The sequence below is a fragment of the Triturus cristatus genome, chromosome 9, assembly GCF_964204655.1.
Source record: "Triturus cristatus chromosome 9, aTriCri1.1, whole genome shotgun sequence".
Classification (NCBI taxonomy): domain Eukaryota; kingdom Metazoa; phylum Chordata; class Amphibia; order Caudata; family Salamandridae; genus Triturus; species Triturus cristatus.
Window position 1 is genome coordinate 1,144,351,003 of NC_140592.1, and position 24,135 is coordinate 1,144,375,137.

At 47.1% G+C, this 24,135-nt stretch overlaps 1 protein-coding gene across 2 annotated transcripts in view; it reads left to right on the plus strand.

Moving 5' to 3' along the window:
* The window catches only part of LOC146799516 (cytosolic phospholipase A2 epsilon-like), a 234,734-nt gene that overhangs the window by 86,001 nt on the left and 124,598 nt on the right, over positions 1–24,135 (plus strand). For both annotated transcript variants that reach the window (XM_085627082.1, XM_085627083.1), the window contains 2 exons: positions 4,187–4,256; positions 23,458–23,594. In XM_085627082.1, coding sequence (XP_085483208.1) covers positions 4,187–4,256; positions 23,458–23,594 — 207 coding nt within the window. The remainder of the gene's footprint in view (positions 1–4,186; positions 4,257–23,457; positions 23,595–24,135) is intronic.

Consider the following 24,135-nt stretch of genomic DNA (forward strand, 5'->3'; position numbering starts at 1 on the left):
CGTTGGAATTCTCTGGCAGCATGGTGCTAGCTTTACGCCGCCGCTGCGTCACAGAAGTGACGCAACGACGGCGCAAAAGTGGCACACGGGGCTTGTAAATCTGCCCCCGGGAATGCTGAAAAGACTTGCACGCTCAGGAAACATCACCAGATTTAATGATATACACGCTCTTTTTCTACGGGAGCCATTTAAAAGGGATTAAAACATGAGGAAGACATTAAGTTTGCTGCAAAGTGCAGACTGTAAACAGAAACAAAAATCAAACCTTATGATCGGGTCCCAGAAAGCACAGCTTGCTGGGTGGCGATAAAGCGGGGAGAGAGTGCCTTTACAAGACAAAACATATACAGATGCCGGATGTGGGGAGGGGAGGGAGCCCTGCTCACTTTCTCACATATGAAGGAGCCGACGCTGCTGCCATTGTTAAACCGGAATCGCGTCGCACTGATTTTAAAAATAATTGTTTGGTGCACGGATCCACCCATTCCTAATTGCCCTTAGAGAGGGCTGATACTAGAAACTTTTAAGTGAAAATCAGCCTAATGAGCGGCAAGCTGGCAGAGGAGATCACGTCAGAATAGTTTGCAGATGTCTGACGCGCGGCCACCATAGTAAAAGTTAAAGTGCACACATGATGTTTTCTTAGCGGTCTAGCCAGCTGTACATGTGCAATCCGTGGGGGTGGAGTGTGGGGATGGGGGTGGGGGGGGTGGTTGAGCTGTCATAACGATCGTGCAATCTGCAAATGCTTACAAGCAACGGAGCGGGAGCCACGGTGGGGGAACCAGCAGTAACTCAGAAAAGAAAAACCATGGTGACCCCATTGTGTAAAAAAAACAAATACCCATAAAAAGAAAGGCATGGGCAGCGTTCCGCGCCGTAAATAATAAAACAAAGGAGAGGCCACCATCATTCTTGCCTAGGCTTAAAAACACGGAAGTGCCCAAACGAAGACATAAACACCTAAGGTGTAACAATATAGTACTTAGGTGGTGCTGCATCCGGCCAAAACAGAAATGAAAAGGAGGGACATAAAGGGAGGATTACCCATTGACAAACAAGTTTTTGTGAAGGACAGTAACAGAGCCATATAAACAACCATCTGGCAGCAATGGGAGTAGTTCAACTGCTAAAGCATACACAACAGGTCAGTGGCTAAGCGACAGCGGAAGCGCTGTCTACGCTCAACCTAAACAAACATTAAAAATGCAACAGGTCTCGCCTTTCATTAAGTTAAAGCCATTTGCTTTGCTATACAATACCATTAGCAAAGCAAATGGTTTTAACTTAATCAAAGGTGAGACTGATTGCATTTTCAATGCTTGTTGCTTCATTGAGATCAGCCACTTGCCGTGCAGCAGTGAATTCTAACTTTAGGAAACAATGTCTTTCTAGCATGTTGTGCTTGATTTAGCAGAGTAATACCAGGGCCACTTGAATGATGCAATTGTGTGGATGTGGCGAGTTTCACATAGTTATAGATTTGCAGCATTTGCCACACAATGCATCATCTGCTGGATAATGTGCATATTTTAGCAAAAACATTTTTTGTTTCTAGCCCAAATGGTTCAAAAGTTACAAAAAATGCAGTGACACATGTTGCTGCACAGTCGAAGGCCTTTTGCAAAGCTGGACTGGCCACCTTTCTCTTTCTTATTACTATATTTAGGTATTAAACTGGTACTAATGGAGGGCAACCAATTGCTAGACAGTGTTACCAAGTTTAAAGATGACAAAATAATTAATTACTACTATTAAAAAATGTGCCGCAATATGCCTCATAACTTGACTTTTCTTGCCACATATTTTACTCAACCCTGCTGCATAATTTGGCCCTCTCCTGCCACATAATTCCATTGGCTCTACGGTGGTGGTGTCATGACAACGGATCCTTACACTGTATACACAAGAAGGTCATTACAACACGATGCTTCTTTCAAAATAGGAGCCCCCACTGTGTGGAACGTAGTTAAAATCAGAAGGGCGAAAATCTGTAGGACCCCTCTCGGGATTTGAACCAGCGCCCGGGTTAGCCTGGCAGGTGTGGAGAGCACTTATAGTCGGAGTGGCGAGAGGGAACCACTTTAACAATGCCAAAAGATCCCTCTGTTTAATAGCCATTTGGAAGTTCAGCTTTTTAAATCTGTTGAGATGAAGCCCCCGCAGGGTTATTTGGTCCCCACGTTCTTGGCTTCTGACCTCTGTGGTTGCCAGAAAGAGCACCAAGGAAATAATGGGAGCAACTTGGTTTTGAATGGGAGGTGGTGAAAAGCAGTGGGCCAGTGCATGTCACAATACAAAGTTTAAAGACCGCTTACACTTGCGTTTGAGTGTTTTTTTCCCTAAGATGTACACCCGCATTCATTTGCAAAAAATGTTCTACTCAGTAACTTACGGTTAGCATAGATTTTTTTTTAATTTTCACAAATAGGGCTACTTCAGCATTCTACATAAAATGATGCACGAACAAGGCATTGCTTCTGGACGTGGGGTTTTGCATCTTTGCATTGGTTACGTATTTATGTTTTTAGTGCCTGGTGGAGAGGCTTTGCATCCAGTCAGCAGCAGCTGTGAAACATTATTTAAAAGACACAGGCTTTAAATAATGTTGCTCCGCCTGGCCGACTGAGCACCAAAGCCTGTTATCTTATCTCTCTGGCTCCCTGCTTGCTTGAAAGACTTGTAACAATTTGTTATTACAGCTGAATCCCGTCCCAGACTATCCCTGTTTATTAACGTGTGTGTGCATCATGGAAGGAGCCAAAGAGAAACTTGCCAGTTCAAACCATTGTTTACAATGGAGTATTAAAGCGGAAATGAAAATTGTAAATCTGCGATTTTAATGAAGTGGCCTTCATATAAACTGAGAAGACATACCAGGCAAATTATAATAATATCGTCTACTGCCAGGGGCGCCAGGCAGTAATAAGGCAACTTGCTTTTACAATGCACCTATAAACAAGCATTGGCCGTGCAGCTGTGAAAGTGACACGGCTGCGCGGTCCACAAAAGTGAAAGTGATCGCGATCAACGAAGGAAAAACGCTCACGTGCACTCAAGCTTTAGGCCACCAAAAGCCTGTGGTAGCACTTTGGAAACCCACATACTAAATGTCTCGCAGAACAGGGCATGCGCTGGCTCAGGCGAGACCTAAAAAGGGCTATAAATTTAGATTTTCTCCTGGTTAAGTAGTAGTTTCAAATTCTGTTAAAAACATCAAGCAAATATTTATGAAGTGGATGGGAAACAGGTGTGCCTTATTGTTCAGAGTGGCTTAATATAGATCATTTCTGGTAAAGGGAGGGGTACACTTTGAATGGACACCAAGGCTCTCTCCAGGTCCCTCCAGAAAGCTGCTTCAGTCTTGGTGTTCATAACTGTTTGCACAAAAGTCACTGGGGGATCAAATGCATTGTCCACTAGGAAGGTCCGTAAGTTCAAGAGCACCAAAGTCCCACAGAAGGCGTCAAAAACAAAGACCCTTCATTAAGAGCCATGCACAGCAAAGACCCTGGATTAAGAGCCATGGTTACAGACGGCATCTAAAATAATTGCAAGTGTTCGGGCAGATCAAGGGTGAAGGTCAGGCTTACTCAGGCAGCCCAGCAAGAACTGTAGTTGGTTAAGCCCTAACATCAAAGGAAGGAGGAGAGAAGTTCGGGTATAAGGTTAAAGAGAAAAGAAAAGGCCAGAGAGGAAAAAAGAGGAGAGGGCTTTACAGTACATGTGCATGCTACTAGATGAAGCACAACATATACAACAAATCTATCCCTGCCACAGACATAATCAGGATAAATGTTCTGTACTCAGTGGCTCAAATGTATAATTTCTTTGCATTCTCGAACCAGCACTGTCAATGGCATCATTGGACATTGGAGTGAGACTTTCATAAGATTTGCCACTGCACAATTGTTCCTGATTCACACAACACAACTTCAGTTTCCCCACAGCTCTTGGTCTGTGAACAGTAGTAAATCTGGGCCAGTGTGTTTACCCTTGTAGAGCCCATTTGACTTGGGAAGTGTAACTGCTTTAAATTCTGTTAGCTGTCCTCTATCTCTAAGTTGGTATTACCAATACCGTGATGCAAAGTTTCTACTGTGTTGATATATTACCATGGCAAAGGTATATTCAGAGCCAATATTCAATATTTTGATTGATCTTGCTCATTCTGTTTGCTTTACAGGAGGAGGTTTTTCCCCGACTGCTCTCCGTAAGAGTGATACAAGCCAGAAATATTGAATCCGGGGATATGAGTAAGTGCTCGAGATAGCAGAAGTTTACAATTGGGACAGCGAAGAGCAGCCATCATCATGCAATCTCGTAGAACATAGTATTTGTTTCTAGTGGAATTTCCAGCTGGCTTGTTTGAAATTGTGGCTTTACACAGTTTTTTGAGCAAAGGATAAATTGCTGAAATAAAACCAAACTTCCTGTTGGATTCAGTCGCATCAAGGGATTGGGTTTTAGCGTCCAGTGGTATCGATTGGGTCCAACTAATATTTATTGTAATCATTAGAATGTGCTTTGTATTTTTCTGTTTATTGTACACATCACACTGTCCAAATCCCACATACTACAGGTGGATCAAATAGAAAACATTTACAATTGGTAAGTTTCCACTATTGCCTGTCTCCTATCGTTTGTGTGTCTTACCTTAAGTGAGTGAGTTGAATACTCAGACTGAGTCACAAAGAAAGTCACTGATTGGCTCCTGTAGGTTTACGCCTACGTTTGTTTGGAATTAAAAGTCTTACTTTCTTGGTGCAAGAAATCACCCCCCCTTTTCTGGAACCGACCAGCATGGGTTTACCATGGTCAAAGCTCCTCATTTGCATGGACAGCCTTCGCATAAAGACTGCCTGCTGACAGCAAGACAAGAACTCAACACGGCCTCAACCAGAAGGAAGCAGTTGGAGTTGAGAGTGGCATGCGGCCTACAGGCACCCAGGAGGCAGAAGACAACTATAAGTCTGAACTGGTGAGGAAGTGTTGCAAAGTCCCCCTGTGCCCTGGGCACCCCCCAACTTTTTGCTGACTGGAACTGGTGGTAACTGACTCTGACTGACCCTGGGCCCTGCCTGCCCAGGGCCAGTGCCAAGCTGAAAGGAACACATTAGATGTATATAATAGGGCAGGGGATTGAAACTACCTAGAGGTTCCCAGTACCCTGGGGTATGGTAGTATAGAGGCCAGCAGCTTTTTCTACACTAGCATGTGTGCCGTGCTGAAGCCTGAGGTCAGTTTAAAAGCAGCACTGGGTGCCAGGACTGCTTTGAAACAGTAAATTGCTGGCCAAATTCGACTTTGATGCTAGGAATACAGTAAAAGGAGAATCTCCAATATTTCTACAGATTCAGAACCCCTAAAGTCTCCCCTAGTTGCACAGGGGGTGGGGGGTCCTGTAGAAATTAGGGAAATACTTATAAAATATGTTTTTATAAGCCCTGGTGCTAGAAGACTGGCCCAAGTCATTTCCCCATTGCAAACCCCATGGCCCATAGGTTAACATGGTAGGAAGTTAAAGATGAATAAATATTGATAGGAGAGGACTAGCCGGACCATTCAAAGACTTCCCAGAATGGTAGTAGTAAATCCAACAATATTATATTGTTGAATTTCTCCTAAAGTGTACACACAAGAAGTTATAAGACTTTCTTGTTTGTAAGTCCAAATTCAGCCTTCCAGTGGTCTGCCCTGATTGGTCAGAGATGAGTGGATTAGCCAGGCTGCTTTGAAGAGGTGATAAAGGGCCACTCTGCTGGGAGGGCAGTGTGCTAGTTTATAAGGTATGCCAGGCCAGGGGTGGAGTCGTAAACTATGCTCTTCAAAGGCAGAGGGGAGGCCTGGCTTTCAGTTTCATTTTGACACTCTTGACCCAGAGTCAGGGCTAGGCTTAAGGAAGGTATGTGCAGATGGTAGGGGGAGAGCCCATGGAAATAAGCCATCCCAGGGGGTGTGTTTAGCCAGCTCTTACCTCCTTGCTGGAAAATCAGCCATTATGGATTTGGAAGAAAGATGCACTCTGGGACAACATAATGCCACACTCTGCCGGATGTGGTCATAACTATGAGGAGTTACCCTGCTTTCATTGGTCAGAAGTGACCTGTGGCTTGACCCAGAGAATTGTGAATAAGTATCTGAGAGGGGCAGAGCCCGCCAGATCTGCTGCTTGAAACTACTGAAGCAAGACGTGCCCTGCTGCAAAAGTTCTGCTGTGCAAAGACTTCTAAGGCCTGACCTCTGAAAACTGCGCCATCTGAAAACTGCAGCCTTGTGGATTACCTTGCTACAAAAGGACTAAGAAGTAGACTCCCTGCAAGCTACAGGTTAACAGAGCTCAACTGGACATCCCCACAAAGAATCCCCAGCCTGGAGTACCAGTGGATTTGAAAGGGTTTTGTTCAAGTGGATTGCGTAATTGAAGTTTCACACTTTCAAGGACCCTCTTGGAGATTCCAGAACCTTGGACTGTGTGTTGGATACTTTGGGACCCGCAAGCAGAACTTCAGGAAGGAGTTCTAACTGGACCCGTCTGCTGGAGAAGGCGGCACTGCACAGTGGTGAGACATTCTCCAGAACCGCTTCTAAAGGTGTGTCCCTGTCAGAGAAAACGAAATGACTAAAAGGGGCACTGTTGGTTTCTAAGCACTAGAAAGTGACTAATCTTTAAAAATTCATAACTCTGGTTCCCTACAGTGGAATATTTTCGTTTTGGTGTCATTTAAAAGATAAAAATATTACCTATTTTTATAAATTGGTGTTGGATTTTTATTTTGTGTTGTGTCTTAATTATTTACTGAAATGGTGTTTTTGAATGCTTTACATACCTGTCTTTGAAGTTAAGCCTGTCTGCTCGCAGCCACGTTACCAAGGGTTGAGCATAGGAATAATTTTCTAAGACCTATGCTGGGTCCTATCATGTGTTGGTGGCCTTATTGCTAGTGGCAGACCGACATTTGCCCCTACCAATAACCCACCTTCCAACATTTGGTGGCAGCGGTGGGATGTGGACTTGCATTTAAAAAGTACACCTTTCAGTGAATGATTTAAGATTATAAAAATCCTCTAAATTGCCTTAGAACAAAACTTTTGAGTTTGGTTTTTGGAATTTGGACTTAACTGTTTTTAATCCATTGTTTTGATTTTTCCAAATTGTTTTAAGTCTGTTGTGCCTAGTTTTTTGTGACCCAAAACTAGGGAACCATGGAGCTGGACCTGGCTAAACTGTCCCAGTTCGCAGTGGGTGATCTTAGGGTACAGTGTAGGCTTAGGGGGCTGCCTGCTTCCAACAAGATTAAGAAGACAGCGTTGCTTAAGTCCCTAATGGCCTGGGCTGGGGTAGCTGAGGAGACGCAAGGGGGGTGGGAGGATGATCCCCCCAACCTCACCCGAGAGAGGGGTGAGGATGAGACCTCTCCCATTGTGACTAGCCAGGTGAATGAAGGTGGTGGTGGGAGTGGGGAAGGGTCCCTTACTCAGGTACCACTACTGTCCCTTGCAGAGAGACAGCTTCAGGCTCAATTAGAGCTGATTGCCTTGGAGAAGGAGAAATTCGAACTGGCTAAGAGAAGATGGGAGAGGGAGGAGGAGAAGAGGAATGGTGGCAGCGAAAGTGAAGAGGATATTGAGATGTCCAGGGGTGGTAGATTTGAACCTAAACTTCCCAAGGGCATAGTACCTAAGTACACTGAGGGGGATGACATTGACAAGTGGCTAGCAGCTTTTGAGAGGGCCCTTAAAATGAGTAGGGTCCACTCTAGGTATTGGGGTGCACTCCTGTGGGAGTTGATTCCAGTAGCTGGGAGGGATAGGCTCCTGACCCTGAAGGGAGAGGATGCAGAATCATACCAGCAGATGAAGGCATGCTTAGTCAAGAGATTTGGTCTGACTCCAGAGCAGTACAGGGTGAAGTTTAGAGGCACCCAGAAATTGAGTTCAAAGTCTTGGGTAGACTTTGTGGACATTTCAGTGAAGGCACTGGAAGGCTGGATTGTTGGTAACACAGTTGGCTCATATGAGGGATTGTATAATTTGTTTTTGAAAGAACATATTTTGACTCATTGCGCCGAAGAGAAGTTACGCCAGTATCTAGTGGACTCTAAGCTGACAGACCCCCGAGAGCTGGGAGAAGCAGCTGATGAGTGGGTGAGAACCCGGGTTTCCATTCAGCACCAGGGGGGTGACCAGAAGAAAGGAGGACAGGTCCCTCCCCAGGGGAAAGCCCAGGGAAATGAAGGTCAAAAACCTAAGGAGTCCTCCAAAGACCCACAAAAACCTGCACAAGGAGGGGGGGCCCCGAGCCAACCCAAATTCAACGGGAGGGGGTATCAGGGAAAGCCTGGTAGGTTCTTTGATCCCTCAAAGGTGGGTAAGTGCTTTGACTGTAACCAGCCAGGGCACAAACAGGGAGATGCTGTCTGCGCCAAGAAGCTCCCCCCTAAGGGGCCATCCACAGGGATTGCCAGTGTCAGTGTAGGGGTGGAGAGTGGTGCCCCAGAGAGGGGTAGTCAGGTGGTGGAAGCAACCTTAGTGTCCCTGGGTGGGGTGAATATTGCAACCCTTGCTGCCTTACCTCCAAACATGGACAAGTACAGGCAGAGGCCTAAAGTGAATGGGGCTGAGGTTGAGGCTATCAGAGACACTGGGGCTAGTGTAACTATGGTCCTGGATGAACTGGTGCCTCCAGAGAGGTTGTTACCTGGTGAGTTTCACCCGGTGACATATGCAGACAGCACTATCAAACTCCATCCTATGGCTGTGGTGGATTTGGAATGGGGAGGTGTGACAGGCCCTATGAAGGTAGCTGTGTCAAAGGTGCTCCCAGTCCAGTGTTTACTGGGCAATGATCTTGAAGCCTCTGTGTGGTCAGAGGTGGAGAGAGGACTCCATATGAAAATATTGGAGCTCCCTGAGTGGGTATGTGCTGTGACTAGGTCACAGACTAGCCAGAAGGGAGGGGCTGGACACTTGGACCCTGGAACAAAGGGCCAAGCATCCAAGGACAAGGGCACTGGGCCTGGTGAGCCAGCCCAGGGAATTCCAGAGGTGCAGGAAGAATCTAACCCTGATGGGGTGGATCTGGCCTCTGAGGGAGGGACTCCATCCCTGCCAGAGCTGTCAGATTTGGCAGAACTGACAGGAGCAGGTGGACCCTCCAGAGAAGAGTTCAGTCAGGGACAGCGTGACTGTCCCACCCTTGAGAGCTTGAGGCGGATTGCTTCTAAGCAAGAGGAGGGGGATGACAGTGGGTTTCACAGACTCTACTGGGAAGATGGACTGCTTTATACTGAGGCCAGAAACCTCAAGGAGGGGGCCACCAGGAGGTTGGTGGTGCCCCAGAAGTACAGAGAGTTCATCCTGACTTTGAGTCACGATATCCCCTTGGCAGGACATTTGGGACAGACAAAGACATGGAACCGGTTGGTGAACCATTTCTACTGGCCCCTTATGTCTGAAAAGGTAAAGGAGTTTTGCAGCTCCTGTGTCACCTGTCAGGCCAGTGGCAAGGCAGGGGGCAAGACAAAGGCTCCCCTAATACCACTGCCAGTGGTTGGGGTTCCTTTTGAAAGGGTGGGGATGGACATTGTTGGTCCCCTGGACCCACCTACTGCATCAGGGAATAGGTATATCTTAGTGGTAGTTGACCACGCCACTAGATACCCTGAAGCCATACCTCTTAGAACCATTGATGCTCCTGCTGTGGCTAGAGCACTGATTGGTGTGTTCACCAGAGTGGGTTTTCCAAAAGAGGTGGTGTCAGATAGGGGCACGAACTTCCTGTCCAGCTATCTGACTGCTATGTGGGATGAGTGTGGTGTCAACTACAAGTTCACCACCCCCTATCACCCACAAGGAAATGGTCTTGTTGAGAGATTCAACAAAACCCTGAAGGGCATGATAAATGGGTTGTCAGAGAAACTCAGGAGGAGATGGGATGTTCTCCTCCCATGCTTACTGTTTGCCTACAGGGAGGTGCCGCAGAAAGGGGTTGGTTTCAGTCCCTTTGAGTTGGTGTTTGGACACCCTGTGAGGGGGCCATTGAGCCTGCTAAGAGAGTCTTTAGAGAAGCCTCTTAAGGAAGCAAAGGACAATGTGCTTGATTATGTGCTAGGCCTGAGATCTAGAATGGCAGAGTACATGTACAAGGCAAACAGGAAACTGGAGGCCAGCCAGGAGCTCATGAAGCACTGGTATGATCAAAAGGCTACTATGCCTGAGTATAGTCCAGGACAATTGGTGTGGGTGTTGGAGCCTGTGGCTCCCAGGGCCCTCCATGACAAGTGGAGTGGGCCCTATCCAATCTTAGAAAAGAAGGGTGAGGTTACTTATTTGGTTGACCTTGGCACCCCCAGGAACCCTCACAGGGTCCTGCATGTGAATAGATTGAAACCCCACCATGACAGGGCAGACATGACCATGTTACTGGTCACTGATGAGGGTGTGGAGGAGGAAACTGAGCCTGTGCCCGACCTCCTCTCCACTAACATGCAAGATGGGTCAGTGGAGGGAGTTGTACTCTCTCCCAAATTGACAGACCAGCAGCACAGAGACTGTAAGCAGGTGCTGGAGCAGTTTGCTGGCCTGTTCTCTTTGACCCCAGGTATCACTGAGTGGTGTGTGCACCACATTGACACTGGTGACAGCCTACCTGTCAAAAATAAACTGTACAGGTTGTCTGACCATGTCAGAGCCAGCATTAAAGCTGAGGTTGCTAAGATGCTGGAACTGGGGGTAATTGAACCGTCTGAGAGTCCATGGGCCAGTCCAGTGGTGCTGGTACCTAAACCTAATCCTCAGGGGGGACCCAAGGAGTTAAGGTTCTGTGTGGACTACAGAGGTTTGAATGCAGTCACAAAGACTGACGCTCACCCTATACCTAGAGCTGATGAGCTCATTGATAGGTTAGGGGCTGCTAAGTACCTGAGTACTTTTGATTTGACTTCAGGTTACTGGCAGATTGCCCTCACTGATGGAGCAAAGGAGAGGTCAGCATTCTCCACCCCAGAGGGACATTATCAGTTCAAGGTAATGCCCTTTGGATTAAAGAATGCACCTGCCACCTTCCAAAGGTTGGTGAACAGGGTCTTGTCTGGGTTGGAACAATTCAGTGCAGCTTACCTGGATGATATAGCTGTATACAGTTCTACCTGGGGGGATCACTTAAACCACCTAAGGGAAGTGCTTCAGGCCATGCAGCAGGCAGGCCTGACTATTAAGGCAAGCAAGTGCCAAATAGGGCAGAGTTCTGTGGTGTACCTGGGCCACCTGGTAGGTGGGGGCCATGTACAGCCTCTCCAAGCTAAAATCCAAACTATTTTGGATTGGACAGCTCCTGTTACCCAGACTCAGGTCAGGGCATTCCTTGGACTGACAGGGTACTATAGAAGGTTTGTTCAAAGTTATGGGACCATTGTGGGGCCCCTAACAGAACTGACGTCTAAAAAGAGGCCCAAAAAGGTGATTTGGACCCCAGAGTGTCAGAAGGCTTTTGACACTCTGAAAGCTGCTATGTGTTCAGCACCAGTGTTACTGGCCCCTGACTATACAAAAGAATTTGTAGTTCAGACAGATGCTTCAGAGCAAGGGATTGGGGCAGTGTTGTCACAGCTAAATGAAGGGGGCCTTGATCAGCCAGTTGCCTTTATTAGTAGGAGGCTTCTTCCCAGAGAGCAGAGGTGGAGTGCCATTGAGAGAGAGGCTTTTGCTGTGGTGTGGTCACTGAAAAAGTTCAGACCCTATTTGTTTGGGACTCACTTTCGTGTTCAAACTGACCACAGACCTCTCAGGTGGCTCATGCAGATGAGAGGGGAGAATCCCAAGCTGTTAAGGTGGTCCATTTCCCTACAGGGAATGGACTTTACAGTGGAACACAGACCTGGGGTTGCCCATGCCAATGCAGATGGACTTTCCAGGTTTTTCCACTTAGCTGATGAGGACTACCAGGGTGTAGGTTAGTAACCCATCACCTTTCGTTTGGGGGGGGGCTATGTTGCAAAGTCCCCCTGTGCCCTGGGCACCCCCCAACTTTTTGCTGACTGGAACTGGTGGTAACTGACTCTGACTGACCCTGGGCCCTGCCTGCCCAGGGCCAGTGCCAAGCTGAAAGGAACACATTAGATGTATATAATAGGGCAGGGGATTGAAACTACCTAGAGGTTCCCAGTACCCTGGGGTATGGTAGTATAGAGGCCAGCAGCTTTTTCTACACTAGCATGTGTGCAGTGCTGAAGCCTGAGGTCAGTTTAAAAGCAGCACTGGGTGCCAGGACTGCTTTGAAACAGTAAATTGCTGGCCAAATTCGACTTTGATGCTAGGAATACAGTAAAAGGAGAATCTCCAATATTTCTACAGATTCAGAACCCCTAAAGTCTCCCCTAGTTGCACAGGGGGTGGGGGGTCCTGTAGAAATTAGGGAAATACTTATAAAATATGTTTTTATAAGCCCTGGTGCTAGAAGACTGGCCCAAGTCATTTCCCCATTGCAAACCCCATGGCCCATAGGTTAACATGGTAGGAAGTTAAAGATGAATAAATATTGATAGGAGAGGACTAGCCGGACCATTCAAAGACTTCCCAGAATGGTAGTAGTAAATCCAACAATATTATATTGTTGAATTTCTCCTAAAGTGTACACACAAGAAGTTATAAGACTTTCTTGTTTGTAAGTCCAAATTCAGCCTTCCAGTGGTCTGCCCTGATTGGTCAGAGATGAGTGGATTAGCCAGGCTGCTTTGAAGAGGTGATAAAGGGCCACTCTGCTGGGAGGGCAGTGTGCTAGTTTATAAGGTATGCCAGGCCAGGGGTGGAGTCGTAAACTATGCTCTTCAAAGGCAGAGGGGAGGCCTGGCTTTCAGTTTCATTTTGACACTCTTGACCCAGAGTCAGGGCTAGGCTTAAGGAAGGTATGTGCAGATGGTAGGGGGAGAGCCCATGGAAATAAGCCATCCCAGGGGGTGTGTTTAGCCAGCTCTTACCTCCTTGCTGGAAAATCAGCCATTATGGATTTGGAAGAAAGATGCACTCTGGGACAACATAATGCCACACTCTGCCGGATGTGGTCATAACTATGAGGAGTTACCCTGCTTTCATTGGTCAGAAGTGACCTGTGGCTTGACCCAGAGAATTGTGAATAAGTATCTGAGAGGGGCAGAGCCCGCCAGATCTGCTGCTTGAAACTACTGAAGCAAGACGTGCCCTGCTGCAAAAGTTCTGCTGTGCAAAGACTTCTAAGGCCTGACCTCTGAAAACTGCGCCATCTGAAAACTGCAGCCTTGTGGATTACCTTGCTACAAAAGGACTAAGAAGTAGACTCCCTGCAAGCTACAGGTTAACAGAGCTCAACTGGACATCCCCACAAAGAATCCCCAGCCTGGAGTACCAGTGGATTTGAAAGGGTTTTGTTCAAGTGGATTGCGTAATTGAAGTTTCACACTTTCAAGGACCCTCTTGGAGATTCCAGAACCTTGGACTGTGTGTTGGATACTTTGGGACCCGCAAGCAGAACTTCAGGAAGGAGTTCTAACTGGACCCGTCTGCTGGAGAAGGCGGCACTGCACAGTGGTGAGACATTCTCCAGAACCGCTTCTAAAGGTGTGTCCCTGTCAGAGAAAACGAAATGACTAAAAGGGGCACTGTTGGTTTCTAAGCACTAGAAAGTGACTAATCTTTAAAAATTCATAACTCTGGTTCCCTACAGTGGAATATTTTCGTTTTGGTGTCATTTAAAAGATAAAAATATTACCTATTTTTATAAATTGGTGTTGGATTTTTATTTTGTGTTGTGTCTTAATTATTTACTGAAATGGTGTTTTTGAATGCTTTACATACCTGTCTTTGAAGTTAAGCCTGTCTGCTCGCAGCCACGTTACCAAGGGTTGAGCATAGGAATAATTTTCTAAGACCTATGCTGGGTCCTATCATGTGTTGGTGGCCTTATTGCTAGTGGCAGACCGACATTTGCCCCTACCAATAACCCACCTTCCAACATTTGGTGGCAGCGGTGGGATGTGGACTTGCATTTAAAAAGTACACCTTTCAGTGAATGATTTAAGATTATAAAAATCCTCTAAATTGCCTTAGAACAAAACTTTTGAGTTTGGTTTTTGGAATTTGGACTTAACTGTTTTTAATCCATTGTTTTGATTTTTCCAAATTGTTTTAAGTCTGTTGTGCCTAGTTTTTTGTGACCCAAAACTAGGGAACCATGGAGCTGGACCTGGCTAAACTGTCCCAGTTCGCAGTGGGTGATCTTAGGGTACAGTGTAGGCTTAGGGGGCTGCCTGCTTCCAACAAGATTAAGAAGACAGCGTTGCTTAAGTCCCTAATGGCCTGGGCTGGGGTAGCTGAGGAGACGCAAGGGGGGTGGGAGGATGATCCCCCCAACCTCACCCGAGAGAGGGGTGAGGATGAGACCTCTCCCATTGTGACTAGCCAGGTGAATGAAGGTGGTGGTGGGAGTGGGGAAGGGTCCCTTACTCAGGTACCACTACTGTCCCTTGCAGAGAGACAGCTTCAGGCTCAATTAGAGCTGATTGCCTTGGAGAAGGAGAAATTCGAACTGGCTAAGAGAAGATGGGAGAGGGAGGAGGAGAAGAGGAATGGTGGCAGCGAAAGTGAAGAGGATATTGAGATGTCCAGGGGTGGTAGATTTGAACCTAAACTTCCCAAGGGCATAGTACCTAAGTACACTGAGGGGGATGACATTGACAAGTGGCTAGCAGCTTTTGAGAGGGCCCTTAAAATGAGTAGGGTCCACTCTAGGTATTGGGGTGCACTCCTGTGGGAGTTGATTCCAGTAGCTGGGAGGGATAGGCTCCTGACCCTGAAGGGAGAGGATGCAGAATCATACCAGCAGATGAAGGCATGCTTAGTCAAGAGATTTGGTCTGACTCCAGAGCAGTACAGGGTGAAGTTTAGAGGCACCCAGAAATTGAGTTCAAAGTCTTGGGTAGACTTTGTGGACATTTCAGTGAAGGCACTGGAAGGCTGGATTGTTGGTAACACAGTTGGCTCATATGAGGGATTGTATAATTTGTTTTTGAAAGAACATATTTTGACTCATTGCGCCGAAGAGAAGTTACGCCAGTATCTAGTGGACTCTAAGCTGACAGACCCCCGAGAGCTGGGAGAAGCAGCTGATGAGTGGGTGAGAACCCGGGTTTCCATTCAGCACCAGGGGGGTGACCAGAAGAAAGGAGGACAGGTCCCTCCCCAGGGGAAAGCCCAGGGAAATGAAGGTCAAAAACCTAAGGAGTCCTCCAAAGACCCACAAAAGCCTGGTAGGTTCTTTGATCCCTCAAAGGTGGGTAAGTGCTTTGACTGTAACCAGCCAGGGCACAAACAGGGAGATGCTGTCTGCGCCAAGAAGCTCCCCCCTAAGGGGCCATCCACAGGGATTGCCAGTGTCAGTGTAGGTGTTTCAAGTCGCGAGGTTGAGTGACTCCTCCTCTTGGTTATAACTTATAATGTGCATAGTAATCGACTCCATTGTTGGATTGTTTTCTCTTCACCTACAGGTCCGGACGTGTGTGCCTTCGCTCCATTTTTGACTCCGTTACCATTCAACCTTCGGTATTTTCTCCCATACCTTTGTTGCTATTGTTACAGTTCGCGTCTTTTCCATCTGCACTTTGACAATCAGTCGCACCTGTTCAACTCTTTTCGACGGAAGCCACTTTGGGACTCCGCCCTTCGGGGCCTGCTTTCGACATCCCTACCAGTTTTTCCAACAATGTTCCGTTGGTAATGGAACGCACACCTTTTCGGCTCTGCCCGCGTTGCTACACGAAGTATCCTCATACCAATCAGCACTCGGTGTTCAACTTGTGCTTGTCCCCCAAGCACAACAAAGCGATCTGCACTGTGTGCAAGTCATTATCCTCCAAAAAGACCCTTTAGGATTGTAGAGTCTGTCATCTAGAGATGTCCTACTAATAATAATAATAATAATATGAAATTTGTAATGCGCTCAGCTTACCCGGGGGCATCCCGGCGCAAAAGATCAGAAGGAAAGACACAGCTAATTACTGCTAAGGAAACAAATGAGTCTTAAGAAGTTTCCTAAAAGATAGGATCTTAGGCTCTGAGCGAATCTTGAGGGGGAGAGAGTTCCAGAGGGAGGCCACTTGCACAGAGAAGCGCCTGCCCCCAGAACGAGCTCTTCTTACTCTCGCTGACTGCAAAAGATGTTTTTGGTCCGAGCGAAGCAGACGTGGGGGTTTGTAAGGACGGGCCATATTAGCAAGGATGGGGGGGCCTTTGCCATGTAGAATTTTGTGGGCTGTACATAGCGCTTTAAATCTCACCCGCTCTTTCACGGGGAGCCAGTGAAGCGCTTTGAGGGCCGGGGCAGCAGACTGCCTCCTGGAAACATCCATAAGGACTCTCGCAGCTGCGTTTTGCACCTGTTGGAGGATTTTGAAGGTCGCTTCAGGAGCACCGAGAAACAACGCATTCCCATAATCGAGCCTCGATAGAATCAGGCCACGTATCAGTAGCTTCCTTGCTGAATCAGGAAGCAGAGGTAGCACCTTTCGGGCTGATCTCAGTAAGCCAAAGCAAACCCCTGCAGTCTTCCTGGCATGAGTCCTGAAGGACAGGTCTTCTTCCAACCATACTCCCAAGGACTTGATCTCCTTCTTGGGGGATGGTGGGTCGCCAAGAGACCGGGGCCAGCACCTAGCAATAATGGAGGGGCTGGAGTTGCCCAGGAGCATCAGCTCGGTTTTACCTCCATTAAGCTTGAGAGCGGAGATAGACATCCAACGAAGAACATTGGCAAGGCAGTCGTGTAACACCTCAGGATGTTCCGCCAGCTGAGTGAGGCCCACCACCAGCTGAGTATCATCAGCATAGCTGATGATCTTCACCCCCGAGGGGGCGACCACTCTTTCAAGTGGAGTCATATATATATTAAATAAGGTAGGGCTCAGTGATGAGCCCTGCGGGACTCCACATTGAAGAGGGATTAGGGCAGATTGCTCTGACCCTTCCCAGACTTGGTAGAAACGGTCAGAAAGAAAAGATTCCAACCATTTCAGGGCCGTCCCTGAGACACCTACCTCTGACAGACGTTGGAGGAGCACCTGATGACTCACGGTGTCAAAGGCAGCACTCAAGTCCAAGAGGATCACTGCCACTGACCCTCCTGTATCCAGAGTGCTCCTTGCCTCCTCCACTACTGCCAGCAGGGCGGTGTCTGTTCCATGGCCGGGGCGGAAACCAGTCTGGGAGTCTCCTAGCAGGTGGTTAGACTCAAGATGGTGAGAGAGCTGACGGTTGACCAACTTTTCTGCAATTTTCGAAAAACCAGGCAGAAGTGAGATAGGCCTGAAGTTGGTCAGATTGGATGGATCCAGTCCTGGTTTTTTCAATAGGGCTTTCACCACAGCCTTTTTCCATCTCTGGGGCACTGTGCCCTGAGCGAGTGAGAGGTTCAAGAGATCAGTCAGAGGAGTGGACAAGGTGTTAGTTACGGACTTGAGGTGTTTTATGGGAACTGGGTCACTCGGGGAGCCACTCTTCATCTCCAACAGGACTTTTGTCACCTCCTCCTCCGAGAAGGGGCCAAAAGATGCTAGCTCAATCGAGTGACATGTGCGGCTAGTAACCGGTTCATGGCAATGAGGAATAGTGGGTAAGGAAAATAAGATTTTCTCTATTTTAGAACGGAAGAAACTAGCCAGTTCCTCGCATTTTTCTTTGGGGTTATCGTGCCGTACTGGAGGGACTGGGGCTTTCAGGAGTTCCTTGAATATTTTAAACGATTCTCCAGAAGAATTGCTTGCTCTCTCGATCCTGTTACTAAAGAAAAACTTTTTAGCGTCCTTCAGTGCGCTTTTATATTTCCTCAGCTCCCTTTTGTAATTGGCCCGGCTTTCTTCCGTCTGCTCTCTCCTCCAAGCACGCTCAAGCCTTTTACAAGAGGTTCTGATGCACCTAAGTTCAGGGGTATACCAGGGGGCAGAACCAGTTCTTCTCTCCCTAGCAAGTCTCCTTTTATTCGGGATCAGTAGGTCCAGAGAATTAGTCAGCCATTCGCCCAAGCGCTGATCAGCAATGTTGGGGTCATCTACAGGATGAGGACAGGTTTTAGCCAGTTCTTCCGCCCAACTGTCCACCGGGAGCTTCGACCAGACTCGTTCCACAATATATTGTCTTGGTGCGGGGTCACTCCGGTTCCCCAGCGACCAGCTAAACGGAATCAGATGATGATCAGTCCAAGGGAGAGCCAGCGTCTGGAGAGCCAGTAGGTTCGCAGAATTGGCAAAAACCGCATCAAGCTGATGACCTCTAATATGAGTGGCTCCCATATTAACTAGATGTAGGTCCAATGCCCTGAGCGAACTTAAAAAATCCCTTGCTACTACGTCATTGGGGTCGTCAAAATGGAGGTTGAAATCCCCAAGAATGACAAAGTTGGACGAAGCAGCAGCCAAGGGGATAACGGCCTCCACGAAAGAATCCACAAAGTTCCCTAACGTAGCAGGAGGCCGATAAACAAGGAGACCAGAGATAGACCAGAGAACATATTCGGTGAGAAGCATGCCCAGAAGCAGCCATCGGTCGAAGGGGCTCTCTCCATCGATTAAAGTTCTGGCTCCAGGCTTGAGGTTGACTTTGAAATAGAGGACATTACGCCAGCTCACCAGCCTGTGAGTACAACTCCTCCTGCTCATGTCCACCAGTCTAATCCAGCCGAAAAACATTCGGTACTTCTGGTCTCAGAATCATCGGTCCCTGGGCCACCAACGCTCTCCTGCCATGTTAGGTACTGAAAAATCATTATGGACGCCTGCCTTCAGGCTCGATGCCGAAAGTGCATACGAAGCTGAGACCATCTAGTTCGGCTTCATCTGACCGAGACCAAGTTGGCAGTCGACATCCACATCCTTGATGCCCAGCACACCTTTCACCTTGAAATGGAAAGCTTTGGAGCCGAAAAAGTCGAAGTCGAGTTCCAAGCCCTGTCCCAAAAATACAGGTGGAATCAATCCTGCATAAGTTACAAGAAAAATTGGACAGGAAACAGATTCATATCCAGGTTGATACTGAACGAATACTGGCCAAACCTTCCTTTCCTCCACCACCTCAAAGGAAGCTTACATTTGGTGAGGCTTTAGACATGCCAGTCCCTACTAGAAGGAAAACTATGGACAAAGCCTACAGCCCTCTACCACTGCCACCTCCCATACCGACTCCACCTCTACCACCTTCACCTTCACCCCCACCTCCACCTCCACCACTACCACACTCTCCTGCACCACCATCTCCTGCAGGAGAACCACTAGATGACTTGCCACAGGGGTCTCCACAGTCAGATACTGGTGGTTACGGGGGGGGGGGAAAGGGAGAGGGCCCCTTGGACAACTATGACATCGATCAGCCTGCTGACACAGATTCTAATCTTTATCCTGCACGTACTTCTCCTCATTAAGACCTTACCTCTTACTAGGAGGTTATAGGAAGGGCTGCTGCATTTCTTAATGTGGAGCTACATAAAGAGCCTTTAGAAGAGGAATTCCTCTTCACCACACTTTCCACCACACATAGGGCTACCCAATACCTCCCCATATTAAAGAACATGCTTAGGCATACTGATGACATATTGTAAGACCCTATGAAGGCTCGGTGGTAACACCTATGGTAGATAGGAAATATAAACCAGAACCATCTGACCCTATTTACATTAAAGGCCAGTTACCGCCAGGCTCATTAGTTACCACCACAGAACGCAAGCGTGCCAACTCTCAGGCTACTGTAGACACCCTGCCTCCTGACAAGGCCAGATACAAGAATAGATGCTGCGCGGAAAAGGGTTGAAGCCCAGGCTGCCAACCATTGGCATATTGCAAACTTGCTAGCTCTACTGGCACGCTATGACTGCGCCCACTGGGATGAAATGGAAAATATACTCTAGCATCTCCCAGAATAATATAAAAAAGGGCCACCAGTTAGTTTCTGAGGGGGAAATTATTACTAACACTTCCATACAATGCACACTAGATGCTGCTCACACCGCAGTAAGAGGAGTCAACACAAGTATTTTACTCAGGCTCCACTACTGGCTGAGAATCTTTGGGTTTAACCCCTTCAGTGCCACGCCCTTCCCCCTCCTGTGCCGGGCATTGCACTAGTGGGTGGGGTTCATGACGAGATAGTCTCGTCATGGGCACAGCGCAACCGTGCTCCATGACGAGACTATCTCATCATGGGCACTGAAGAGGTTAAACCTGAGGTTCAACAAGCTGTGTTAAATAGGCCTTTTGATAAGGAGCATCTTTTCGGTCCTCAGGTAGACTCCACATTAGAAAAGATAAAAAAGGACACTGAGATGGCCAAAGCTATGAGAGCCCTCCAAACACCTGCTACCCTTGTTTTATTTCATTTCTCAGGTTATTGTGGATCCTCAAAATCCCCCTCTTCTGGGGCCCCCACCTCCCAACAAAAAACAGCAAGGTCAGAGCTCCTACTGAAAGGGCTACTATTGTGGCTCCAATAGAGGTAGCAACACAAGAGGTAGAGATAAGGGCGTCTCCCCTTGTGGATCAACACCCTCCACTAAGCAGTGCCTACCATCTCCTTTCCCACAATCACAAAACCCCTGTTGGGGGCAGAATTCACATTTCCTACCCACATGGCAATCTAGCACACCAGACAAGTGGGTATTAGCCATTATCCAACATGGCGATTGCCTGGAGCTCATTACCACACCGCCCGACATTCAACCTCGCTTTCAAAGGCTATCACACGAGCATCAAGCAAGGTGTGATGTGTAGCGACTACTCAGTGTGCAGAAGAGGTATACATTAAGGCGGTTCCGTGCATTAGCTTGACAGCTATAGTTATTCATTGTAAAGTTCTCATTTTTTTGGCATAAATCTGTCCAGGAGGTGGAGATTTATGTGGGAAGGTTTAAGTCATGTTTTGTGGCAAAAGTAATAACTTTGTTCCGAGCTAGGAGATTATATGGGCTAGGCTGGTCTGTAGACTGTTATAGTAACATATTTTACTGATACTTGGATTATTAATTTGGCCTTAGCTAAGTGGTAAGGTTAGAATTGGGTACAGTTTAGGTGTGTTCAGAACTGAGCATCTTGCTGCCCTAGCAGTGGTGGAGATTAACATTTCCAGACACAGAGGGTGAGCGAGCCAGGAGGAAATGATATGGTATCAGGCAGAGTATGGTCCTGCAGTCCCAGGTATGTCAAGTATTTCAGCTTCGAAGAGTTCAGCAAAAGAGCTTTCCATTGGCCTATAGCTGCTCGGCTGCCCTAGAGGGAGGATTGGTGGTGGGTGCAACGTAGATAAGAAGAATATTTAAACGTCATCAACGTGGAGGTGATAGAATCCAAGTGACGAAATTTAAGAAGTCAAGAAAGGGCAACAGGCCTAACCTTGGGAGGGACAAGCAGGATGAATGAAAGTGTGAGACATACCAGGAGAGAAAATAAGATGTTTGCACGATCGACGTTATTGAATGCTGCAGAGAGTTCAAGCAGGATGAGACTAGTGCATAGGGAGATACATTGAGCGGATGCTATGTAGGTAGAAACCTGAGATGAGACCGTCTCAGTAGAATGGAGGTGGAAGAAACCAGCATGAAGGGGGTTAATTATGCGCAGAGGGTAGTAGCGTAACACTAAATGATGGGGCCCACCTGTAGAAGTTGATGAGGGTCCTCCAAGGCTTCCATATCTCATTGACATGCATATGCCTTAAGTCTGAATGGAGGCCCACTGTTCCACAGGGTCTGCAGGGGTCTACGTTACACCCCAGGCAGAGAAACAACATATCACTTGGTTCAATATGAGGCTAACAAGTTGGTTGTTGACAGTGGAGCAGTAGTAGAAATGAAAGGCGGGATCATCAGCAGGTTTTCTGGTGACTTTGAGATGAGAAGAGCATTCACAGCTTAAACTATGGCTGTCTGTGTTGCAGCATGAGCCAAAGTCTGGTAGGTAGCTATGCAGGAAGTAAGGAAGTAGTTTGTGTCAGAGTTTTATGTCAGAATATCGCAGTCAGAAATATAATCTGACATAAACATTATTTTCAAAATACCGTTCTCGAAAATATGATCCTATTGGACAGCGTCGCCACCCTGCCAGCAGCATCAAAATATGAAAAATAAAACTATACTAAAACATGTTAATTATCGTTTTATTTTTCCTCTGAGGGCTGAGTCTTGGGGCAGGGTCATCGTGATGGCTGTCATGGAGGGGGAGTGGTGGTTGCACTGCTATCAGTGAGCATGTCGGTTTGGGCGGCCGTTTTAGAACGGCCAAACCGACATGCGCACTGAGCTGTCTCCAACCTGAGCTGCGTTGCTGGGTTAGAGACAGCAGGCACAGGCTCCCAGCCTATCTGGGAGCGCAAATCGAGTGCGCTCAGGCCAGTCCTGATTTCATGCTACCAGCAGCATGAGAGCAGTGTCTGGATTAGCTGCAGGGGAGTCTGGGAAGCTGCCTGCAGATGACTGGAGCCAGAGAGGAGAAGAAGAGCAGCGATGCGGCGGGTTAGGGTTTTGTTTTTTGTTGTGTGGTATGCCGGCGTCCCGTTTTCCCCCGACGCACTACTTTGGTTTGACAGTGGCCGCTACTGTTATTGGGTGTGGATTTTCTGACAACGATGTTCTGGGACCGTCCTGAGTCGAGACGTTGTTGCAGTTGAATGGCTTTTAGTTCCTCTATTACTTTGATGGCAGGTTTAAGAGTAAGTAACAATGTATTGTACAGTTAATTAAAACAGTAACGAACATGCATCTCATTGGCAATTTAAAACAAAAACAACCGTTATAAAAACAAAGAGTGCAGGAGAAAGTGCAAAGTGCTACAGCAGCATTTTAAACAATGTCAAGGTTGTTATGATTTACTTTGGTGACAGGTGGGTGGTAGGTGGCGAAGTAGGCTTCCAACTTCGAACTGCTTGAGTATTTACGGGCATTTTCCGTCAGGCCCATGGGTGTATTAAGAATGTCTGTAGAGTTTGAACTGCACAGTATTTGCACCTTGAAAGTGTGTAGCATCTGTGTTTGGTACACAGATAGTAGGGTTGGGGAAATAACATATTAATAAATTATTATTATTTTTTTCATCCAAAATATTATTTTACGCTTATGCCACTGATTTCTACATAGGTCCACCTTAACCGGCGACGTGTATTAAATGCGATATTTTGGTGTACAAGCCTCTGGCCAGTCTATGACATTTCCTGAAAACACCAAAATCTATTCATACACGTGGAAATTAAAAGTGTGATTAAGGCATATTCTGCATCATTTATGCAAATGTACAAACACCTTTTGATGCCCAATGTAGCGTTGTCATTTGCAAAGATATATCAAATGCATAATGTATGACGTTTTTTCATTGTAACTCACATGATTTCACTATGTCATTTACCACGGTGAAAACCGTTCCCCACCATGATCACAATGGTTGTCATCTTTTTGTTCAGTCACAGGAGCTGACTGCTTTGTGACGCTGTCCCTACCGTCCTCAACAGACCGAAAATTTACCACAAAGACCGTCTCGAACTCCACTGGCCCCTTTTGGGGCGAGTCCTTCCAGTTCACCATCTACGGCAACATCAAGGTGGGCCACCATAAGCAATATTAATATTCACTTGTATTTCTAACTTCCTGCAATGGTCTTGTAGAGCTGTAAGTAGCAGATGTTACTAATACCTGACGCAGTGGTATCTATGAATGAACACTTAGAAGCATGGGCGGTGGAACTTTTCTGGTTACTCACTCGCTCCAGTAGCAGAATGGTGAGTCCAGGGATCTACGGTACTAGCTTGTAAATAGCCATTGGAGGTGGCATCCACAGTTATAAGTCTCTCTTTCTAAAATACTTCTTGGATGAGTTAGTAATATGGATATCCTTTTGTTTTTGACATTTGTTTGTCGATTTAGAAGCTATGGAGTAAATCCAGTTGCCTTCTTCAGGTTTGTCGTAGAGATGCCTAGTGTACGGCACCGACCAGCTTGAAGTTTGGGTCCCATGTCCCTACAGAGAGAAGGGCCAACTTACTTCTCAGGTTTTTAACCAACACAATGACAGACTATCAGGTTGGCAAACATGAGGCAGATGGTAGCCCTCTCCCTGGTGCTAATGTTGGAATGGCACTGCA